This window comes from Neophocaena asiaeorientalis, unplaced genomic scaffold, assembly GCF_003031525.2.
Source record: "Neophocaena asiaeorientalis asiaeorientalis breed wild unplaced genomic scaffold, Neophocaena_asiaeorientalis_V1.1 scaffold122, whole genome shotgun sequence".
NCBI lineage: Eukaryota > Metazoa > Chordata > Mammalia > Artiodactyla > Phocoenidae > Neophocaena > Neophocaena asiaeorientalis.
This window is the reverse complement of record NW_020172725.1, coordinates 523,041-540,908: the sequence shown is the minus strand read 5'-3', so window position 1 is coordinate 540,908 and position 17,868 is coordinate 523,041. Positions and strand designations below refer to the sequence as shown.

Below are 17,868 nucleotides of genomic sequence, written 5' to 3'. Positions count from 1 at the left end.
ATCTACCCTTTAAAAAAAATGCTGTAATCAGATAAATAACCTTACTAGATGAAAATCCAAACAAGACATGCCCTTATAATTCAAATGTTTAAATTATTCCAAATATAAGAAATCTTACCTCTTTGATATTCAAGGGTCTTCCGCTAAGATCATATTTGTTCATAGTTTCTAGTGCTTTCTTGACAAATTCTTCATCTTTGAATTCAACCACACTTAATGGGGAAAAAATTTATAGGAAATGTTTATGTACTAAGATTTTTTTCCAATCATAAGTTTAAATTTGACTTAAGATACTTAAAAAAAGAAAATTCTTACCCACAACCCTATATCCAGGTAGATTTGTCAATATATGCAAAAGAAAAAAAGTTCTGGATCAGTAGACGAAGTTAATGGCAGATTCTAACATTTAAATCATTAAAAATCAATAATACAATCATTCTTTGTCTTTTAGACCTCCAGAATGTAACAGGCACGTGACCACAAATTTTCTGTAAATTTTCAGATCTATCTATTTAAGATTGTAGAATCTAGCATCTAACAAGTTTGGAGCACATTTTTACTTTTAGATGATTCTTCTTTAAAACTAAAGTAATGTCATCCCACAAATTCAATCAAAAGTAACTCAAGGAAGTAACTGAAGGCTCTCAAATACCTATCTTTACATTGTTATGAATATTTTTGAAAGATATATGGTACACAAATAATTTTTAGTGTAAATTTTTCAATTTTATTAAAATCAAAATAGGAAATATTAATCTAATGTTAAAGTTCTCAAAACTGGCTGCACACAACTTAATAGCATCCAGTTTTAAGTATATTAAAAAAAAAACTATGCTAAAGAAACAAATTAGAATCATTTTTTATATAATTCCTTGTCAATATTACTGTTCAAAATGCCATTTGAATGTGATGACAAAGTTTTTATTTCTCATGCACCCAACTGGTTTTTGCTAGTATAATTAAACATTGTTAAAAAGCTTTCCATTATATTCTTCAATATATTGCTTTCTTGCTAAAATTCAAAATCTACTATCAACCAATTCCTTCTCTGTCAATTTAATCATCAATGTTATTCATACCAATTGGTCAGAGCACTGCCTTTTACGTAGTCCTGCAGGCTACCAAATTAGGCTCTTCAGTGCAAGTTTCAAATGTACATTCTGAATTAACACCTTTAAGCTATAGGCCTCTCATAGAACTCTTAGGAAATATTATCAATTCAGTGATTTTTAAAATATCCTTAAAGACATCAAAACACAACAAAAAATATCCTATATTAAAATCTATTGGCTAAGAAGCATTACCTTAGAGCATTAGAAAAGTGAACGCCCTTTATGAGCATTTACAAAACCCATCCCTTCAAGGCAGCTAGTTTGGTTTGTATAAGTGTCAGACTTGCTAGTATAAAGCCTCAAATCTTTCATAATAAAGTAAAACAAAATGAAACTTAAGTTTCCAAAAACTGGTACAAGTATTATACAAAAAGTAAACTGCTGAGGAACTTTTAAACCTCAAGCAGATGATTGCCCACAGCACTTACCCTTGATTTTCCTTCCGCATCCTTAAAGAGCTCCACGTATGTAACCTCACCAACTACATAAGACATACAAAAGGAAGATACCAAGAAACAATACATTTAAACACCAATATCTTGCTTTACTGCACACCTGTGCACAACTCTACAGAAAAGCACCTATTATTCACCAACAATCAAAACCAGACCAACATACCTCCTGTCAATGGCTATGTAAATTTAACTAATTTTCAGAAATGTACATCATCCACATTCTCTAAAAAAGCTAACAACCATATTAACCTAATTCATGCTACAGATCATATTTTGGCCAGCATGATATAGTTGGTGAACAAATGCACATATACATACAAATGGTCCCTTAGCCTGTCATATTAAAAACATCAACATTAGCACTTTTCAAATAACTTTGGTCGCCTACACACAACAGCTGTTTTAAGGTGACTTTCTACCTGAATGTCTTCAATCTTGTTTGCCGTCAGTAAACTAAATTTACAAGTCATGCTTCACAGCAAGCCACACACTTTCTAAATAAAGTCAATGAATAAAACCAATCAAATAGTTGTCACCTTACAACAGATACACCAATGCAAATTGTTTTTTATTTATTAGAAGAGATCAGCCTCAAAACCAAGTAAGTAGTTTGCAGGACTGTTGAAACTCAATTTTTCAAGAGATAACAGAACTAACTTTTACAAGATCAAGTATTAAAAATATTTTTCCCCAAAATCAACCATGTATATAAAATGAAGGTTTTCAGGTTATTCTGAAAACAAAACTGCAACAGCAGTAACACGATTTTAATATAGAACTGCAGAGACAGCATCATGGCATTCATGACAATGCAAACAAAATGAATTCCACAGCCAGATTCCAGACTCCACCAAGATAATAACAAAACAGCTTTTGGAAAAAAAATAATCAGACCTTATTATTCATACGTTAACACGCTAAATATATTGCTTACCTAATGCAATAGGCCTTTAAAAATCTATAAAAACTTCAACTAGACAAAGCAATCACTTTAACAAAATTCTTGGTGGCATGCATATGCTGGTTCGCTACTACCCCACTAAAATAGCAAAAAAAACAAAACAAAACAAAAACTTCATTTATCCGTACTACCTTGTAATGAAATTGTGTCAAGTGAAAGAAGAGGAAAAGATTAATTTATGTGTCAAAAAAATCAATTTTTTGAGTCTGTGTGGCTAAGAGGAATAAAAAAAAGTTTGCTTAGCTCCCTCTCATTCTATATGAAAATTATCCAACAATGGGTTTCTCAAAAATAGTTACCTTTTTCTCTCATTAGATCTTTAATGGCTTGCCATTTCATGTCATATGGGATGTTGCTAATAAAAACTCTGTTACGATTTGGACCCTTCTTTTCTCCAGTGCCTGAGTTCTTATCTTTTGAATAAGGATGAAATCTGTTGGCTTTCTTATTTCCTGTAGATTTTTCTTTTAATTCAGATTTCTCTTCTTTGACCGATTCATCATTCTCCCTGTGAATTAAAAATAAAACAAAAAACAGAACAACAAAAAGAAAACCTCAGCGGGGCTTCCATAATGTAAGTCTACGTTAAATAAATATTTCATATTTATCACTTCACTTCACAAAATTCTCCCCTAAGTTAGACCTCAGCAAAGCAGCTGGAGACTCAGCCTACTGGCTTTGAAATTACTCAATGTCTTTTCAAAGCAATGATTTGGGCATATTACCAAAGTTCTCATTTAACAACCCTCCTTTTATTCTGTATTAAATAGCTGCAGCATTCAAACAAACCTAGTTTTTCCCATCATACTACTTAATAAACGTTGTTAGAACCTAACAAGAGGGTAAAATGGGTGATTTTATTCCTAGAGTGTATTAAAACTTCCACCTTTAATGGAGAATTAACTTTCTGGGCCTCATTCAGAACTCTACAAAAATTAATTTACAAAATGAGACCCAGAAAAAGTTTCTCTCTTAAAGGTTAATGGTTTCCTCCCAGAACTTTCCTCTTCCACTGCTTTAAGAACATAATTAAAACATAATTTTATCTATATACTCCCATACGACTCTCATAATTCTTGTCTCTTCCCAAATTGGTCAACATAGAAAAATGATAAGGTATCCTATTTTCATGCCCAATATTTTCTGTTTTAACCTATAAACTAGGATAGCGTACTTCATGCCATTTTTATTAGTAGTATCACCTAAAATGGTGGGATGGGATGGAGAAGGGAAGCAGTACTTAAATGCAACATGAACCAGAATTTTATAAATCTACTTTTTTTTTTTTTAGCAGTACGCGGGTCTCTCACTGTTGCGGCCTCTTGTGTTGCGGAGCACAGGCTCCGGACGCGCAGGCCCAGCAGCCATGGCTCACGGGCCCAGCCGCTCCGCGTCATGTGGGATCTTCCCGGACCGGGCACGAACCCGTGTCCCCTGCATCGGCAGGAGGACTCTCAACCACTGCGCCACCAGGCAAGCCCTACAAATCTACTTTTTAATGAGGTCCTAACTGGAAAAATATTTAATCTATAAGATTGCAATCACATTACAACTGTATGATGCTATCCACCAAGCACCTATAACATGTTAAGTATACACTTAAAGCAAACCCTAAAGATAAAAATCTGGAGATACATTTTAAAAATGCAATTTACTTCTCAAAAGTAATTTTTTTTTTTTTTTACAGAAGAAACAATATATTTCTTTTAAGTCACTAATTACCCTAGTGAATTTAAAACTATTTAATTAAAACTTCCATTTTAAAGCAATTTTTCACAAACATATACTAAGAAAAATCTCTGGGAATGACATCCAGGAATCTAAATCTTTTAAAGCTTTCTGGATTATTCTGACCACCAATCAGGTTTCATAATCCAGGCTCTATATTATTTTCTAAGCCAAGCGACTGTGGGAATCTATACATTGCAGTGCTCCACACACACCTCTTACTGTAGTCATTTGTTCCACAATATAGTGAAGTTTTCAGACACTGTTTTTCTGAGCAGGTAACAACGCCGCCATAAATACAGTATGTAAAACTCTATGAGAACAAAAACTATCTGCATTGGTGTCAGCAGCATCTAGCGTGGTAACATGTGTTTGATAAATATTAAATTTTGAATGAATAGTCAATTAAGAACCCATAGATGATGCTACTGTCTGCCAGAAAAACTGCTAAAATCAAGGAAGACACATTAGGGCCAAACATGCTTTGCTACCTCTTTAGACCTTGACAGGGACACCTTCACTATCAAACATCTTCCCTCATCAGAAACAGCATGCCTGGAAGCAGTCTTCTCAACTGTCCAACTCTAGCAAGTACCTACCTGTCTGAACAGAGTGGCACTCCTATAAATGGCAGCAAGTAGTCAAAAAGCCACAGAGCACTTTTCTCTGGTTTCTGAGTACAGTGGATACAAGAACAAACCCTTATTTTTAATCCCCCAAAGAACCTATTTACATAACAGGCTGAATTCAACGAAGGTTTTTTAAAATAAACTAAGTCTCTGTTCAGGTAAGCAGACAGCTATACGGTCCCTATCCAAATACACCTTCCCCTGCCTATTTTATTCCTAGATGCAACCAACTGTGAAAACTGAACAAAGTTCTGAATCACTCGCTATGTTCTTTTATTCTTACATGGATGTTGTAAGCTTACAACAATCTAACAATTCCATTAAGCGGTAAAGTTATTATATAGGATATGTTCTTTATCACTCAAGGGATGACCAGAGGGAGAGATTTCTTCAAGCTTTCCCCAATTAGTGGCATCTTAAAGATACTGTTAAACTGCTCATCTACAATGCATAAATTAAGATTACTATGGAAGGCAGATCAGTTTAGTTGCTAGAGGTGTAGTCTGATTATTAAGAAAGTGAACTGTAATTACTCAATTTCTGAGCTCATTTCTAAGTCATAAATACACTATGGGAAAGACAGTAAAGATATATGTGAAAACTCGTAGGAAAATGATACTACACAGTATCAAAATATTGGCACTATATCCAGAATTCCATGTAATTCCAGAACTATTCATCTACACAACCTCCCTTGTAATGTACTTGAAATAAAGACTGGGATGATTCTAAGTCACAAAAACATTATCTACTCTTAAGACTAAATTATGTCTACCCGAATTAACATCAATTTCTGAAAAATCAGTATCCAACATCAAATGAGGACACACAGTTTCAATATGTGACTTAAAAAGCATAATGCTATGAGATCCAAAATCAAGCCCGGTTCCATTCTTTACTCCTAATATAATAAAAAATACTACTCTACTTCAAACACTACACCTTGCACCAATACTTAATATTTTATACAACCACTGTAATGTAACTCTGAATCTCCATATGCTCCAAGGTGTTACTTAGTCACACATGAATAATAAAGAGTTATAACAATACTGCTATTTTTCTTTCCATTCACTTAAGGAGAGCTAGTATACCATTTTGGCATAAAGAAAAAGACGAGACCTAGGGAAACATCTTTAATTTCTTGTCAAAAGATGTGAACATGCCAAATAAATCCTCTGTATATGAGTTTCATGATCATATAAGTTCACTTCTGCATTTCTTAAATGTTTATTGCACCTTTTTAAATATAAGGACTTGGGAAATACAAACAGGAGTAAGACATAGCTGTCTCTGACATAGCTGCCTCCATCCTTAATTACTACGAATTAACCTCAGTAAAAATCATTTCAGTCTTAATGACAAACAGCATTCTGTCCACTTCTAAGCAACATATATTTTAAGGCAATATTTGGTAATTTTTAATCACCTCTATGAATTCTTATCATTAAAAATATATGGTGAATCAACTCAAGGTTTATGTGTTGGGTTGTAAACTACTCCAGTTGGTGCCCAGGGTCAAAAAAAAAAGGCTGTTAGACTGATGCAGGTAAATGTCCCTAGTTATTCAGTGTGAGTGACCCATGATAGACCATTATATGTTAAGGAATAAGCAGTACAAGAAACCTCTGATAGTAAATTGGCTTCTTTACTCAACTGGGAAAAGAGGGAGAGAGATGAATTATAAGCAATATGAAAAGAATCTGCATTTGTATTTACTGGTAACATTGCTTCACCTTATGTTTTCCTCTTCCTCAATCAGAAGTGAAAGGGATTCTTTTCCCACCTCTGTCCTCTTGTCTAGCTAAACCCCAGTGAGACTTTAAAAGGGATTAGAGCCTTTTAGATCTAATGGAGGTTTAGATACCAGCTTTATCTGTACCAAGACTATTAAACTAATCATACCCAAGTATAGCACGGCTTCTCTCCATAATTCAAGGCTGTACTTTTTGTTCAGGAGGTGGCAGGCCCATATTTAGGTATAAACAAAATGCTTTTATCATTCTACTAGTTTTCATTTGTATTTATGATGCCAAATCCCTGAAAGCCCACATTTTGGCAGGCAGGGTAGAAAGTGCTTCATTCACTTTCTGGGTCTTCAGTTACTAAGTGCACCAGGTTCCACCTCTATTTTGCCTAGAAGATACTGCCTATCCTATTCAAATCCAGTTGAGAGCAAGAGTACATAACAGAGCTGGGAGACCTACCTTATCTATCTGCAGTCAACCCTTAAACAGACTGGTCCAGGTCTGTTCTTACACAGGTTCTTATACAAAAGAAAAGTAAGAACATTTACCTTTCCTATTTTTGTGTGAACCTTATGTTCACTTTCACTTTCTACTAAATTTAGTGTTTTCACTAAATTATTAACATACTTTCAACTTCAGGTTTAAAGAGCTGGGCATGTGCAAATCAAATGGCTGACTTCATATTCCCCCTATATAACAAGAACAAAGGGGAGCACAGTATTATTATGGATTCGAATCGACTACATTCTTTATCGGTACTGATGACAGCTGCAATCTTAAAAGTAGTGGGTTTTTTTCAACTAAAAAAGATCTTATTTTTACCATTTTACCAAAATTAATATCCTACCATCCCGCACTGAGTTTTTTTTTTTAAATAGCCTGCGTGGCTGACAAACAGGGGGAGGGAGTTGAGGGGGGGCGGAGCAAGGCACCACGCACAGTTCCCTTTTTAAAGTACCTCTTACCAATTCAAGGGTAACAATGGATTCAGTCTCACAGCATATTACTAAACTTCCTCTTGCTATATATCAGTTAAGAAATGAATTCATACTTTAGAAAACAACAGTGAACTTATAAAGCTCAGAATGAGGACGGGGAGATGGGAGGATATTCCTTTTACAAACGTCTTCGGTGGTTAAGAGAAAATGTCCGATGATGTCATCCCTAGTTACTCCCTAGTGATGAACACTAACTACTGGCCTTTAAAAGGGGGACCATTTTTCTGCAAACTGTGGCGGCCGCCGAGCTCTGCTGAAAGGTTTTCCAGCCGAAGTCAGGGAAGAAGGGGTGACTCACGGTCTTGGGCCAGAAGCAGGGGAGGGGCGCCAGACCCCAGGCCCACACCCGGGATCCCCCGCTTCGGGGCGGACGGGGAGGGCCGGCTGCACCTGCACCTCCCGCCGTGAGGGATGGGTTGGGGTGGCGGGTCATGACCGACGCGGCCTCAATCGGCCCTGCTTCAACCCGGGGAGGGCTTGATTTGTCCAGAAGCCCCTGGTGGGGCCGTGTTCTCACCACCAGCCCCATCTGTCGTTTGGCACCCAATGGGGTCTTCGCTTAAAAAAGTCGGCTCTGGGTGTTTGAAATCCCTAGAGTTCTCAAACCCAGACTATTCTAACCATTCCGTGTAGGGGCAGTTTAAATTAGAGTAGCACACACAGCTTTGCATCTTTAAAAACGTCTTCAAATCTTCGGACTTCCCTTAGAAATCCTTTGAATCATGCAAATAAATCACTTGCCACTTCAATGCCTATGCACCCTGTGGACATTCAATAAATAGTTATTGATGACAGGTTGCAATTCACCAGATGAATGGCTTTGGATTTCTTTGAGTTCTGGTTGTTCTTGAGAATGACGCCATGAGCTTACAAAAAGACTAAAGTTTTTAATTCTCCAAGTAGCAATCAATGAGGAGAAACTATACTTTTCATAAGAAATCTTCTACTAGATTGGCCAATAATGGACATTTTGGTTTTGGGTTGTGTTTATTATATACTGATGGAAATTATATTTGAAGCAGTTATAGGTTCTCAAACAAATTTAATTACCGTATGGAATTTTAAAATATAGTCATAGAGTTTTTCCTCTAAGTATGAAAAAGAAACCCATTAAACTTAATTCCTAACTTGGGAGTACTATAATAATATTTCATGTTGAAATAAACGTTTTCAGCTGAAAAGTTCAAAGACTTTACCAAATCTTTCTTTTCATAAAGAGACAAACATGTATGATTTACATGCTTTGCAGAATATCATGCACACATTAGCAGTAAAGCTGTATTAGAAACTAACACTCAGGTAATACATAATTGCTTCACTTTCCCCCATTCTTTGACATTTCAATGTGTAGGTTTTTTCCCTGGACTAAAAAATGCCATAAAACATCCAACACTATGCCAGAAGAGTTGAGCTACTTCATCAAACACACACACGTAAGAATCAGGACAATTTTAATCATGATGAGTACAATTGGTAAAATACTGCTGTTTAGGGTGCTACTGACATTGTTTCATACATACAACACAGGCTATTATAGTTGCTGAATGAACTGTTTCTCCTCAGTCAATCCCCTAAGATTTAGCATTCCGAGTACAGAAAGGGCATTGGATTTTGACACAAAAAACCTGGGTTAGAACCCCAGCTCTGACACTTTTTGCCTGTAACTCCTTGGGCAAATCACTTAACTTCTCAATCTTTCCATAATAAATAAGGATTATAATACCTACTTAGCAAGATTAAGATGAGGATTAAAAGAAAACACTTTATGTAGGGCAGAGTGCTATATGAATATAAAGTAGTATTACAATTCCCTTTCTCCAGGCTGAGCAGGGTTTTAGTCAAAGAGAAGTCAGGTGATATTCATAGAACTGAATTGTAGGTACTTTGAAAACATTCATCACTCGTCCTTCTTTGGCTGTTGTTGAATTAAGATAAACACTTAACCCTGTAGTCTCTAATATAGTATATTCTTGCAAAATCCTTCAGTAGGTTCAATTGAATATTTTTAGGAGGTCTTTATGCTTAAAGTAGAGTAGTAGGCACATGAGGAATACAAAAATGAGTACAGCCTATTCTGTTGGGAGAGAACATTTATAAAAAGCACTGTTTGAGTGCTGTAATAGAGATAAATGTGAAGTGTAATTAGAACTTTATTTAGAAAAAGAGGAAACTGGCTTTGCATGCTGTAGTGTGGTAATTAAAATACTTCATTAAAATATCTATCTTGATTACTGAGCTTTCTGGCACCCCTTAAATGGTGTGCCTAAGACAAACACCTCCCTCACTGTACTTTAGCCCTAGTCCTGATAAATGCATCAACAGCAGAGGTTAATTTCTATAGGCGGGCCGTGAGAACTTCATAGAAGAGCTGAATCTCAAAAGATGGAGAGAATTGGGGCAGCTTCTGAAGAGAAAATGATTAATACCTACTATTCCGTCTGAGTGCTCTGTAGATTGATCTCACCTCCCTCGCTTGCTATTAATATTGTACTTACCCTAAACCTGAAAAAAATAAAAAAATAAAAAATTTACTAACATCCTATTGCTACATTCCATTTCTATATTTTCCTTCCTTCCTTATTTACTTTTTTTTAGTCCATATACACATACTGAAAAATCCTCGAGTTAATGCTTTAGCTTTTATCTTCTCACAATTCCTACTGCAAAATCTTTCTTTTGCAATTGCACAAAATGTATTACCGATACAGCCTCACATAGTTTTATCTCACAAATTGAAATGTGTGTGTTTACAGTTGTTTGTAATAGAGTAGCAGAAGGAAGACGGAAAGGAGAGAGAGGGAGAACCATTATACATATCTGGAAACTTAACCCTAAAATTCCAAAATATTTTCAAATAATACTTTAATATGTGTATCATTTAGGAATTGTGTTCACCTGCTGGTAACAGAGCCTAGAAATAAGTGTCTTAAACAAGATAGAACTTATTACCCTTTTAAGTAAAAACAGTGCAGAGGGAGGCATTCCAGAGCAGATACAGTAGCTCCACAATGACCATGAACTCAGGTTTCTTATATCTTAACCTTTCACCATCCTAGTGTGTGGCTAACATTTTTAAGGTCACCCTATGGCCCAAGATGGCTACAGGAGATCTAGGCATCTTGTCACATTGGAGACCAGAAGCAGTTCAGAAAGGAAGAATTCTATCCAGAAATCTCACCCAACACTTCGACTCACGGGTTAGAACTTGGTGACGCGACACACCCAGCTGTAAGGGAGGTGGGCAAATAATTTTTCAGCTGGGCTCACTGCCTAGGGTTCTGCTACCAAAGAAGAGAATAGAGTAGCAACTAGCATCCTTTTAATTTGCCTTAAAGAACTGAAGGCAAAGACCAATAATATGAAGTCAAAGAAAAAGTATGCTATGATTTTTAAGTCAGTTTACTTGGCTTTACAAAATGAAATGGCTGGATTTGAAGCCACTGTTTCCAAACTTTAGAGAATTGGAACTTAGAAAGGAATTTATAACTTTAAAAAATACAACAGGTTATACTGAAATCCATATATAGTTTACTTTTTCACCATAGAATTCTATGGTGAAAAAGTGGATGTTGGTTATTGTCACTGGAAAGAACAGGTTTAACCTGACAATTAACTACTTATTGTCTCTCTCTTCCTTTCTCTCTCTCTCCTTCTCCCTCCTTCTATTACTCTGCTTAACTTAGGAGTCTATTTTTTAGCATTTACCATACGAAAATTACATACTGAAGAAAGTTCTCTACTAGCCAAGAGAGGTTTAGAATTAAGCAATTATCTGAATAATCTAGGCAGAAATTCCACTTTCACCTCAATTATTCAAATAATTCAGATAATACCAAGAGTTTTGCTTGAATTCCTTAGATAATTGTTTCTTTTTTCCACTTTACAATGCTAGGGTCATTGCCCATTAACAGATTTACTATTGATTTTTGTAAGCAATATTGGGACAGTTTTTTTCTTTGGAGACTAAAGACTGCTGTAATTCCTGGTAACTTACTTGAGTCTCAATTTTTATTCACGTTCTAATTTCTTAACTTAAATCACCCTGCCTTTTCCTCAATCTCACCCCAGTAACTCCATTAAAAGGAAGATCAGAAGAGCAAACTTCCAACAGCTCTGCCCTACCTCCCTTCCTATAGGCATAGTTACTCCCTCCTCTTGAGTAATTCCATGAATTAGGCTTCATCTGCCCAAAGCCATGGATATCGTATGGTAATATTTTTAACTATTCCAAATTTGGTATCCTAACTCAAAGAGTATTAATGAAAATGGTTACTTTATAGCAAATATTGTTTTTAACTTAAATAATTGCCCCTTTTAGCAATATCATTCTCAATTTTCAATGACAACATTTAGAAGGGGAAATACATTTCTTGGAGTGTTGAATAATAAAGTTCAATCCACACACTGTCCTGCATATTTGAATATAATCCTATAAATGGTGATGACAGACTTCATAACTAACATAATCCAATTCCTCTTTTTATTTGATAATAGAAATTTATTTTAGATGACTGTGAATACTGCCAAAAGTCCACATTTCCTAGCCTCACTTGCCACTGTGCATGGCCACGTGACTATGTTCTGGCCATTAAGGTATGAGCAGAAATGTTGTGAGGACTGAGGAGGAGGTTCCTTAGAAGGAACTGACTTAACTGGAAGAATGGCCTCTTTGTCCTCTCTTGCTTCCTTCTGCTGCTGGCTTGGAATGGAGAAATGATGTCTGCACCAATAGCAACCGTGATGGACCATGAAGTGACCTTATGACTGAAAGCTAAGTACTGAGGATGGCAGAACAGGAAAATAGAATTAGGGTCTCCGATGACACCTTGAAGCCACAGTAGCAACTCTCACATTCCTACCTCAAACTTGTTTCCAATAGGAGGAAAATTTCTATTCTGATTAATTTGCTATTATTTGGAGTCTTTCTATTATGCACAGTTGAACTTAATCCTGATGGTCATAATTTTTTATTGTAATAACCAATTTGCTTGAATAGTTTCCTCTACAGTGTGGTCACACAAATACTGCTTTAAATTTATTTTCTCTGAGGACATCATTTACATTTGTTTTTATTTGTTCCTTTCCTGTATGCTGTAGAACACTACAAGTTTCCTGCCTGGTATCCATTCTCCCTTTTTTTTCTTACTGACAGAATCACAATTTTGTCTAGTAGCAATATGCCCAGCTAAAATACTGGAAGTGGCCATAGGACACAACTCTATCTAAGAAGTTGTAAGGATAAATACACTTGGATTCTAGAAGGATCTTTCCTAATAAGTTCTTTGCATTCCTTGTTTCCTGTGAGGCTAAAGGGTGAAGTATCCCTCTGAATCCACGAGGTAACAGGTTTGAGGACAAGAGCCACAAGCTAAGGATGACAAAATTAGAAAAATAGGAGTCTGAAACACTGATGACCTCACAGAGCCATTGTGTAAGCCCTAGACTGCCTATATCCAAACTTCTTGTTTGAGGAGAGAAAGAACCTCCATTGCCTTTAGGCACTGCATTTGATTTCTGTTACCTCAGCTTCATGAAACTGAACAGAATCCAAAAATTCTACCCTTTTGCAACCCTTTAAAACAAGGGTTACACCATTCCTGATGGCTGCGTATGAGCCTACTTTGTTGGAAACAGTATTTTTTCAGTAGTATACAAATGTGATATATTTTTTTCATGGTGTATTGTAGAATGGTAGGCTGAAGTGATTTCATGTCATTATATTTCAATTCACAAACTGTCTAAACATGCTAAAAATATATACGTATATACACACAACTATAAACATACAGATGTATATAAACAAAGTTGACTAGGTATATTTTCCTGATTTTCATTTCTTGCTTTATTTGGTAGTCAGTCAGGAGAAGAATTAAAGCTTTCGATCCAGCCATAGATATTTCATGTAGGAGCTAGTGCACAAAGACAGAGGTTTACACAATAATTAGTAGGATTGATGGAGCAAAGGTCTAGGAGCTATTGCTAGGGTTTGAAAAATTAGGAAGGGAAGGAATCATGGGAACCATCACCAATTATCTTTGTTTCATGTGGCAGCAGATAAGTTTCAGAACTTCCTTATGCCCAGAAGCTGCTGGCATAAATCTCATCTGCCATTTGCTGATGCGTACAAGGTTGCTTCTGCTGAGATTGGTGGTTTCTCCTCTCCCTCCCCTTAAATTTTATACCAGTGCCTCTCATTAGTAGAATTTAGGTTGGAATACTGCTGGCAACAGAGTCTGAGAAATGTCATACAAGGGAGAGATTAGAAGCGTGAGGATGATGCTGAGTATCAGTAAGTAATATTTGGTACAGTGTCTAAGCCATTTGGTATATATTCTGAGGGAGGTATCCCAAAACAAAGGAGAGAATAACTATATTTATTTGTTCATCCGTCCATTCATTTATTGTGTCTGTTAGACGCAGGAATCCCTGCATCTCTAAGTAAGGTTAAATATGTAAAAACATTTGTAATTTATATTATTCTTTTGAGTCCATTAACAAATCTCAATTGTGAATTTCCCAAAGTATCCTTCAGATTATGCATGGTATTTCTGTCAGACAGTCCCAAAGTCATTAAGGAAATATAGGCTTGCATAAGTGTCCATTTACTTCAACCTTGATTTCTGCATCTGGACTCCTAGTATTTCTGGAAACTAGTGCCAAAAACATTTCTGAAAAATCATATCTTACTCTTCCCAACTGTTTATTGCTTTGAGCATCATCTAAAGTCTTAGGGGCAGTCATATAAGAATTACTGTGTATACAGAAAACTATGTAAAAAATATTGAAATTAATCAGTCCTCAAAATATCAGGTTTATAATCTGTCCTTAAAATCTTCATAGTTTTAAGTACTGTTTTATACAATAGCCACTAGCTTCAACTTATTTTATACCAACTTTTATGTAGTATTGAGATAAGGTCCCTTTGTAGACTCTTTCCAATCTCACTGAATACTCACTCATCTTAGCTTTGCTTATGAGAGGTGTGAGCTCAGTTTAGCTGGTTTAGTTTTAGAAATCTGATATCAAGTATACAAGTGTTTCTTCTTTAACAATGCATGCATTTCTGAAAACAAAAACAAAAACTCATGTCCTACAAAACCATTCCCTAAAAATATCTGGCAACTTAAGAAACTGAATAGACAAACTCAGACTGGGATAAAATCTTTGCAAAACATGTATCTGATAAAGGCCATATTTCCAAACTATACAAAGAACTCTTAAAACTCAACGATAAGAAAACAAGCCACCCAATTAAAAAGTGGGAAACCATCTGAACAGACACCTCATCAGAGAAGATATACAGATGAAAAATCAGCATGAGATATTCAACATCTTTTGCCATGAGAGAATCGAAAATGAAAATGGCAGTTAGATACCATTGCATACCTATTAAAATGGCTGAAATCCGAAACACTGACAACACCAAATGCTGATGAAGAATGTGAAGCAACAGGAACTCTAATTTATTGCTGGTGGTAATACAAAATGGTATAGCTACTTTGAAAGTCAGCATGGTAGCTTCTTACAAAGACAAATATACCCTTACTTATTTACCAAAATGAGTTGAAAACTTATGTTCATACAAAAACCTGCATGTGATGTTTATAACATCTTTATTTTTAATTCCCCCAAATTCAAAGCAACTAAGATGTCCTTCAATAGGTGAAGGGCTAAACGAACTATGGTATATCCATGCAATGGAATGTTATTAAGTGATAAAAAGAAATGAGCTATCAAGCCATGAAACATCATGGAGGAAACTTAAATGCTTATTGTTAAATGAAAAAAAGCCAGTCTGAAAAAGGTAAGAGTCTGTATGACTCCATACATTCTGGAAAAGACAAATAATAGAGACAATGGCTTCCAGGGGTTAACATGGTGGGTTAGGGGGAAGGGGAGGAATGAGTAAGTGGAGCACAAGGAATACTTAGAGAAGTGAAACTATACTATAATGCTGGATACATGACATACATTTGGCAAAACATATAGAACTGTAAAACACAAAGAGTTAACCCTAATGTAAACTGTGGACCTTAGTAATAATATATCAATATTGGCTCATCAATTGTAACAAATGTACCGCACTAATGCAAGATGTTAATAACAGATGAAACTGTTGGGTAAGGGGGAAAGAGATACATGGGAACTTTCTGTACTTTCTTTTTTTTTTTTTACTTATGGTATGTCAGGTGATTTTTTTTAACTTATTTTTTTATTGGAGTATAGTTGCTTTACAATGCTGTGTTCGTTTCTGCTGTACAGCAATGTAATCAGTTATATATATACATATATACACTACTTTTTAGATTTCCTTCCCATTTAGGCAACCACAGAGCACTGAGTAGAGTTCTCTGTGCTATACAGTAGGTTCTCACTAGTTATCTATTTTATATATAGTATATATATGTCAATCCCAATCTCCCAATTCCGCCTCCCACCCCCCAGTGACCATAAGTTTGTTTTCTAATCTGTGACTCTATTTTTGCTTTGCAAATAAGTTCATCTGAACAATTTTTCTAGATCAAACATATAAGCAATATTATATGATATTTGTCTTTCTCTTTCTGACTTACTTCACTCTGCATGACAATCTCCAGGTCCATCCATCTTGCTGCAAATGGCATTATTTCATTCCTTTTTATGGCTGAATAATATTCCATTGTATATATGTACTACATCTTCTTTATCCATTCCTTTGTTGATGGACATTTAGGTTGCTTCCATGTCCTGGCTATTGTAAATAGTGCTGCAGTGAACATTGGTGTACATGCATCCTTTCGAATTATGGTTTTCTCTGGATCTCTGCCCAGGGGTGGGATTGCTGGGTCATAGGGTAGCTCTGTTTTTAGTTTTTTAAGGAACCTCCATATTGTTCTCCATAGTGGCTGTACCAATTTACATTCCCACCAATGGTGAAGGAAAGTTACCGGACTTTCTGTACTTTCTGCTTGATTTTTATATAATCCTAAAACTATCTAAAAAATAAAGTTCATTCAATTTAAAAAACAACTGGCAATATTTAGGGAAAAATTCATGTTGGGGAAAAACCAATGTAAAACCCATGAAACTTCACAAAAACACTACAAAAATATTTATAAACCTAATGAAAATACAAGTTAAAATATACATTACAATATATCTAAAACTCCACAAAATTTTTTTTAATTAAGAGAGAATGATGAAAAAGTGTAAGTAAAGGGTGAATTATGAAAACAAGGGCAAATGCACAAAGATCAGGAACAATTACTCAATATGCATTTTCAAGACAGAGCATATGGCCAAATTGAGCCAAGAGGAAGAAGGAGGAGTGAACGAGCAGTGTGTATAGGACTGCTTTCCTCCACAACTTGCTGCATTCAGCTTTGTTAGTGAACTTAGAGTTAAACTGCTTTCATTTGGTAGTCAAAACACTAATGTATTGGGGAAAGTCGTGTATAAACCAACCAATTTTCACATTCTTTTGACATCCCCATTCTTTTGTCAATTACATATTAACTGATTCATATTACAGAAACATACACTGTAGCAGAATAAACTGATTCTATTTCTCTGTTTCTTTTAACCCAGCAAAATAACTTACGCCAATTAAATATTATACTGTGGTTATGGCTCACACATTCATAGGGTACGTGCCCACAGTACCCTATCATACTCATTATACTCAACAGTAAATATAGAGAGGACTTAAAGTACAGTCTAATTGAAAGGATTATGGGCAGTAAAATTAAAATCAATTAAATGAAACTTCATTTAAATAGTTCACTCTGAACTGACATATTTAGTGCATTTTTCTTTGCAGAAAAGTTTACCACCAAAACATAACATCTCATTTTCAATGGGACTCATCAAATAGACTTGCATTAGATCATTATCTACACTGAAGTGTCATATGCTCAATTCACTTATGAGTCCCCTTAGATAATTTCTTCACTGTTGACAAAAATCCCACCATTATTTCATAATCAAATTTGATCATCTTATTACAGTACTCCCTAATCCTATTTCAGCATATTCAGCATTGGCTACTCTCTAGAGATGGTAAAGTAACCTAGAGGAAGAAATCCAAGGAAAGAAAATAGAAAACTAATAGGGTGGTTTAAAAAATACAGAACTTTCTTCCAATCCAAGAATCAACATTGTGAAAATGACTCTACTACTCAAAGCAATCTACAGATTCAATGCAATCCCTATCAATAAAAAATGTCATGAAGAGCCTAGGGGTAGGATGGGAATAAAG

At 35.5% G+C, this 17,868-nt stretch overlaps 1 protein-coding gene across 1 annotated transcript in view; it reads right to left on the bottom strand.

The window, feature by feature from the left end:
* The window catches only part of MYEF2 (myelin expression factor 2), a 58,296-nt gene that overhangs the window by 23,084 nt on the left and 17,344 nt on the right, over positions 1-17,868 (bottom strand). The window contains exons 3-6 of the mRNA XM_024740281.1: positions 2,828-3,036; positions 1,541-1,593; positions 316-323; positions 119-212 (exon numbers count right to left, since the gene is read on the bottom strand). Of these exons, the coding sequence (XP_024596049.1) occupies positions 119-212; positions 316-323; positions 1,541-1,593; positions 2,828-3,036 (364 nt within the window). The remainder of the gene's footprint in view (positions 1-118; positions 213-315; positions 324-1,540; positions 1,594-2,827; positions 3,037-17,868) is intronic.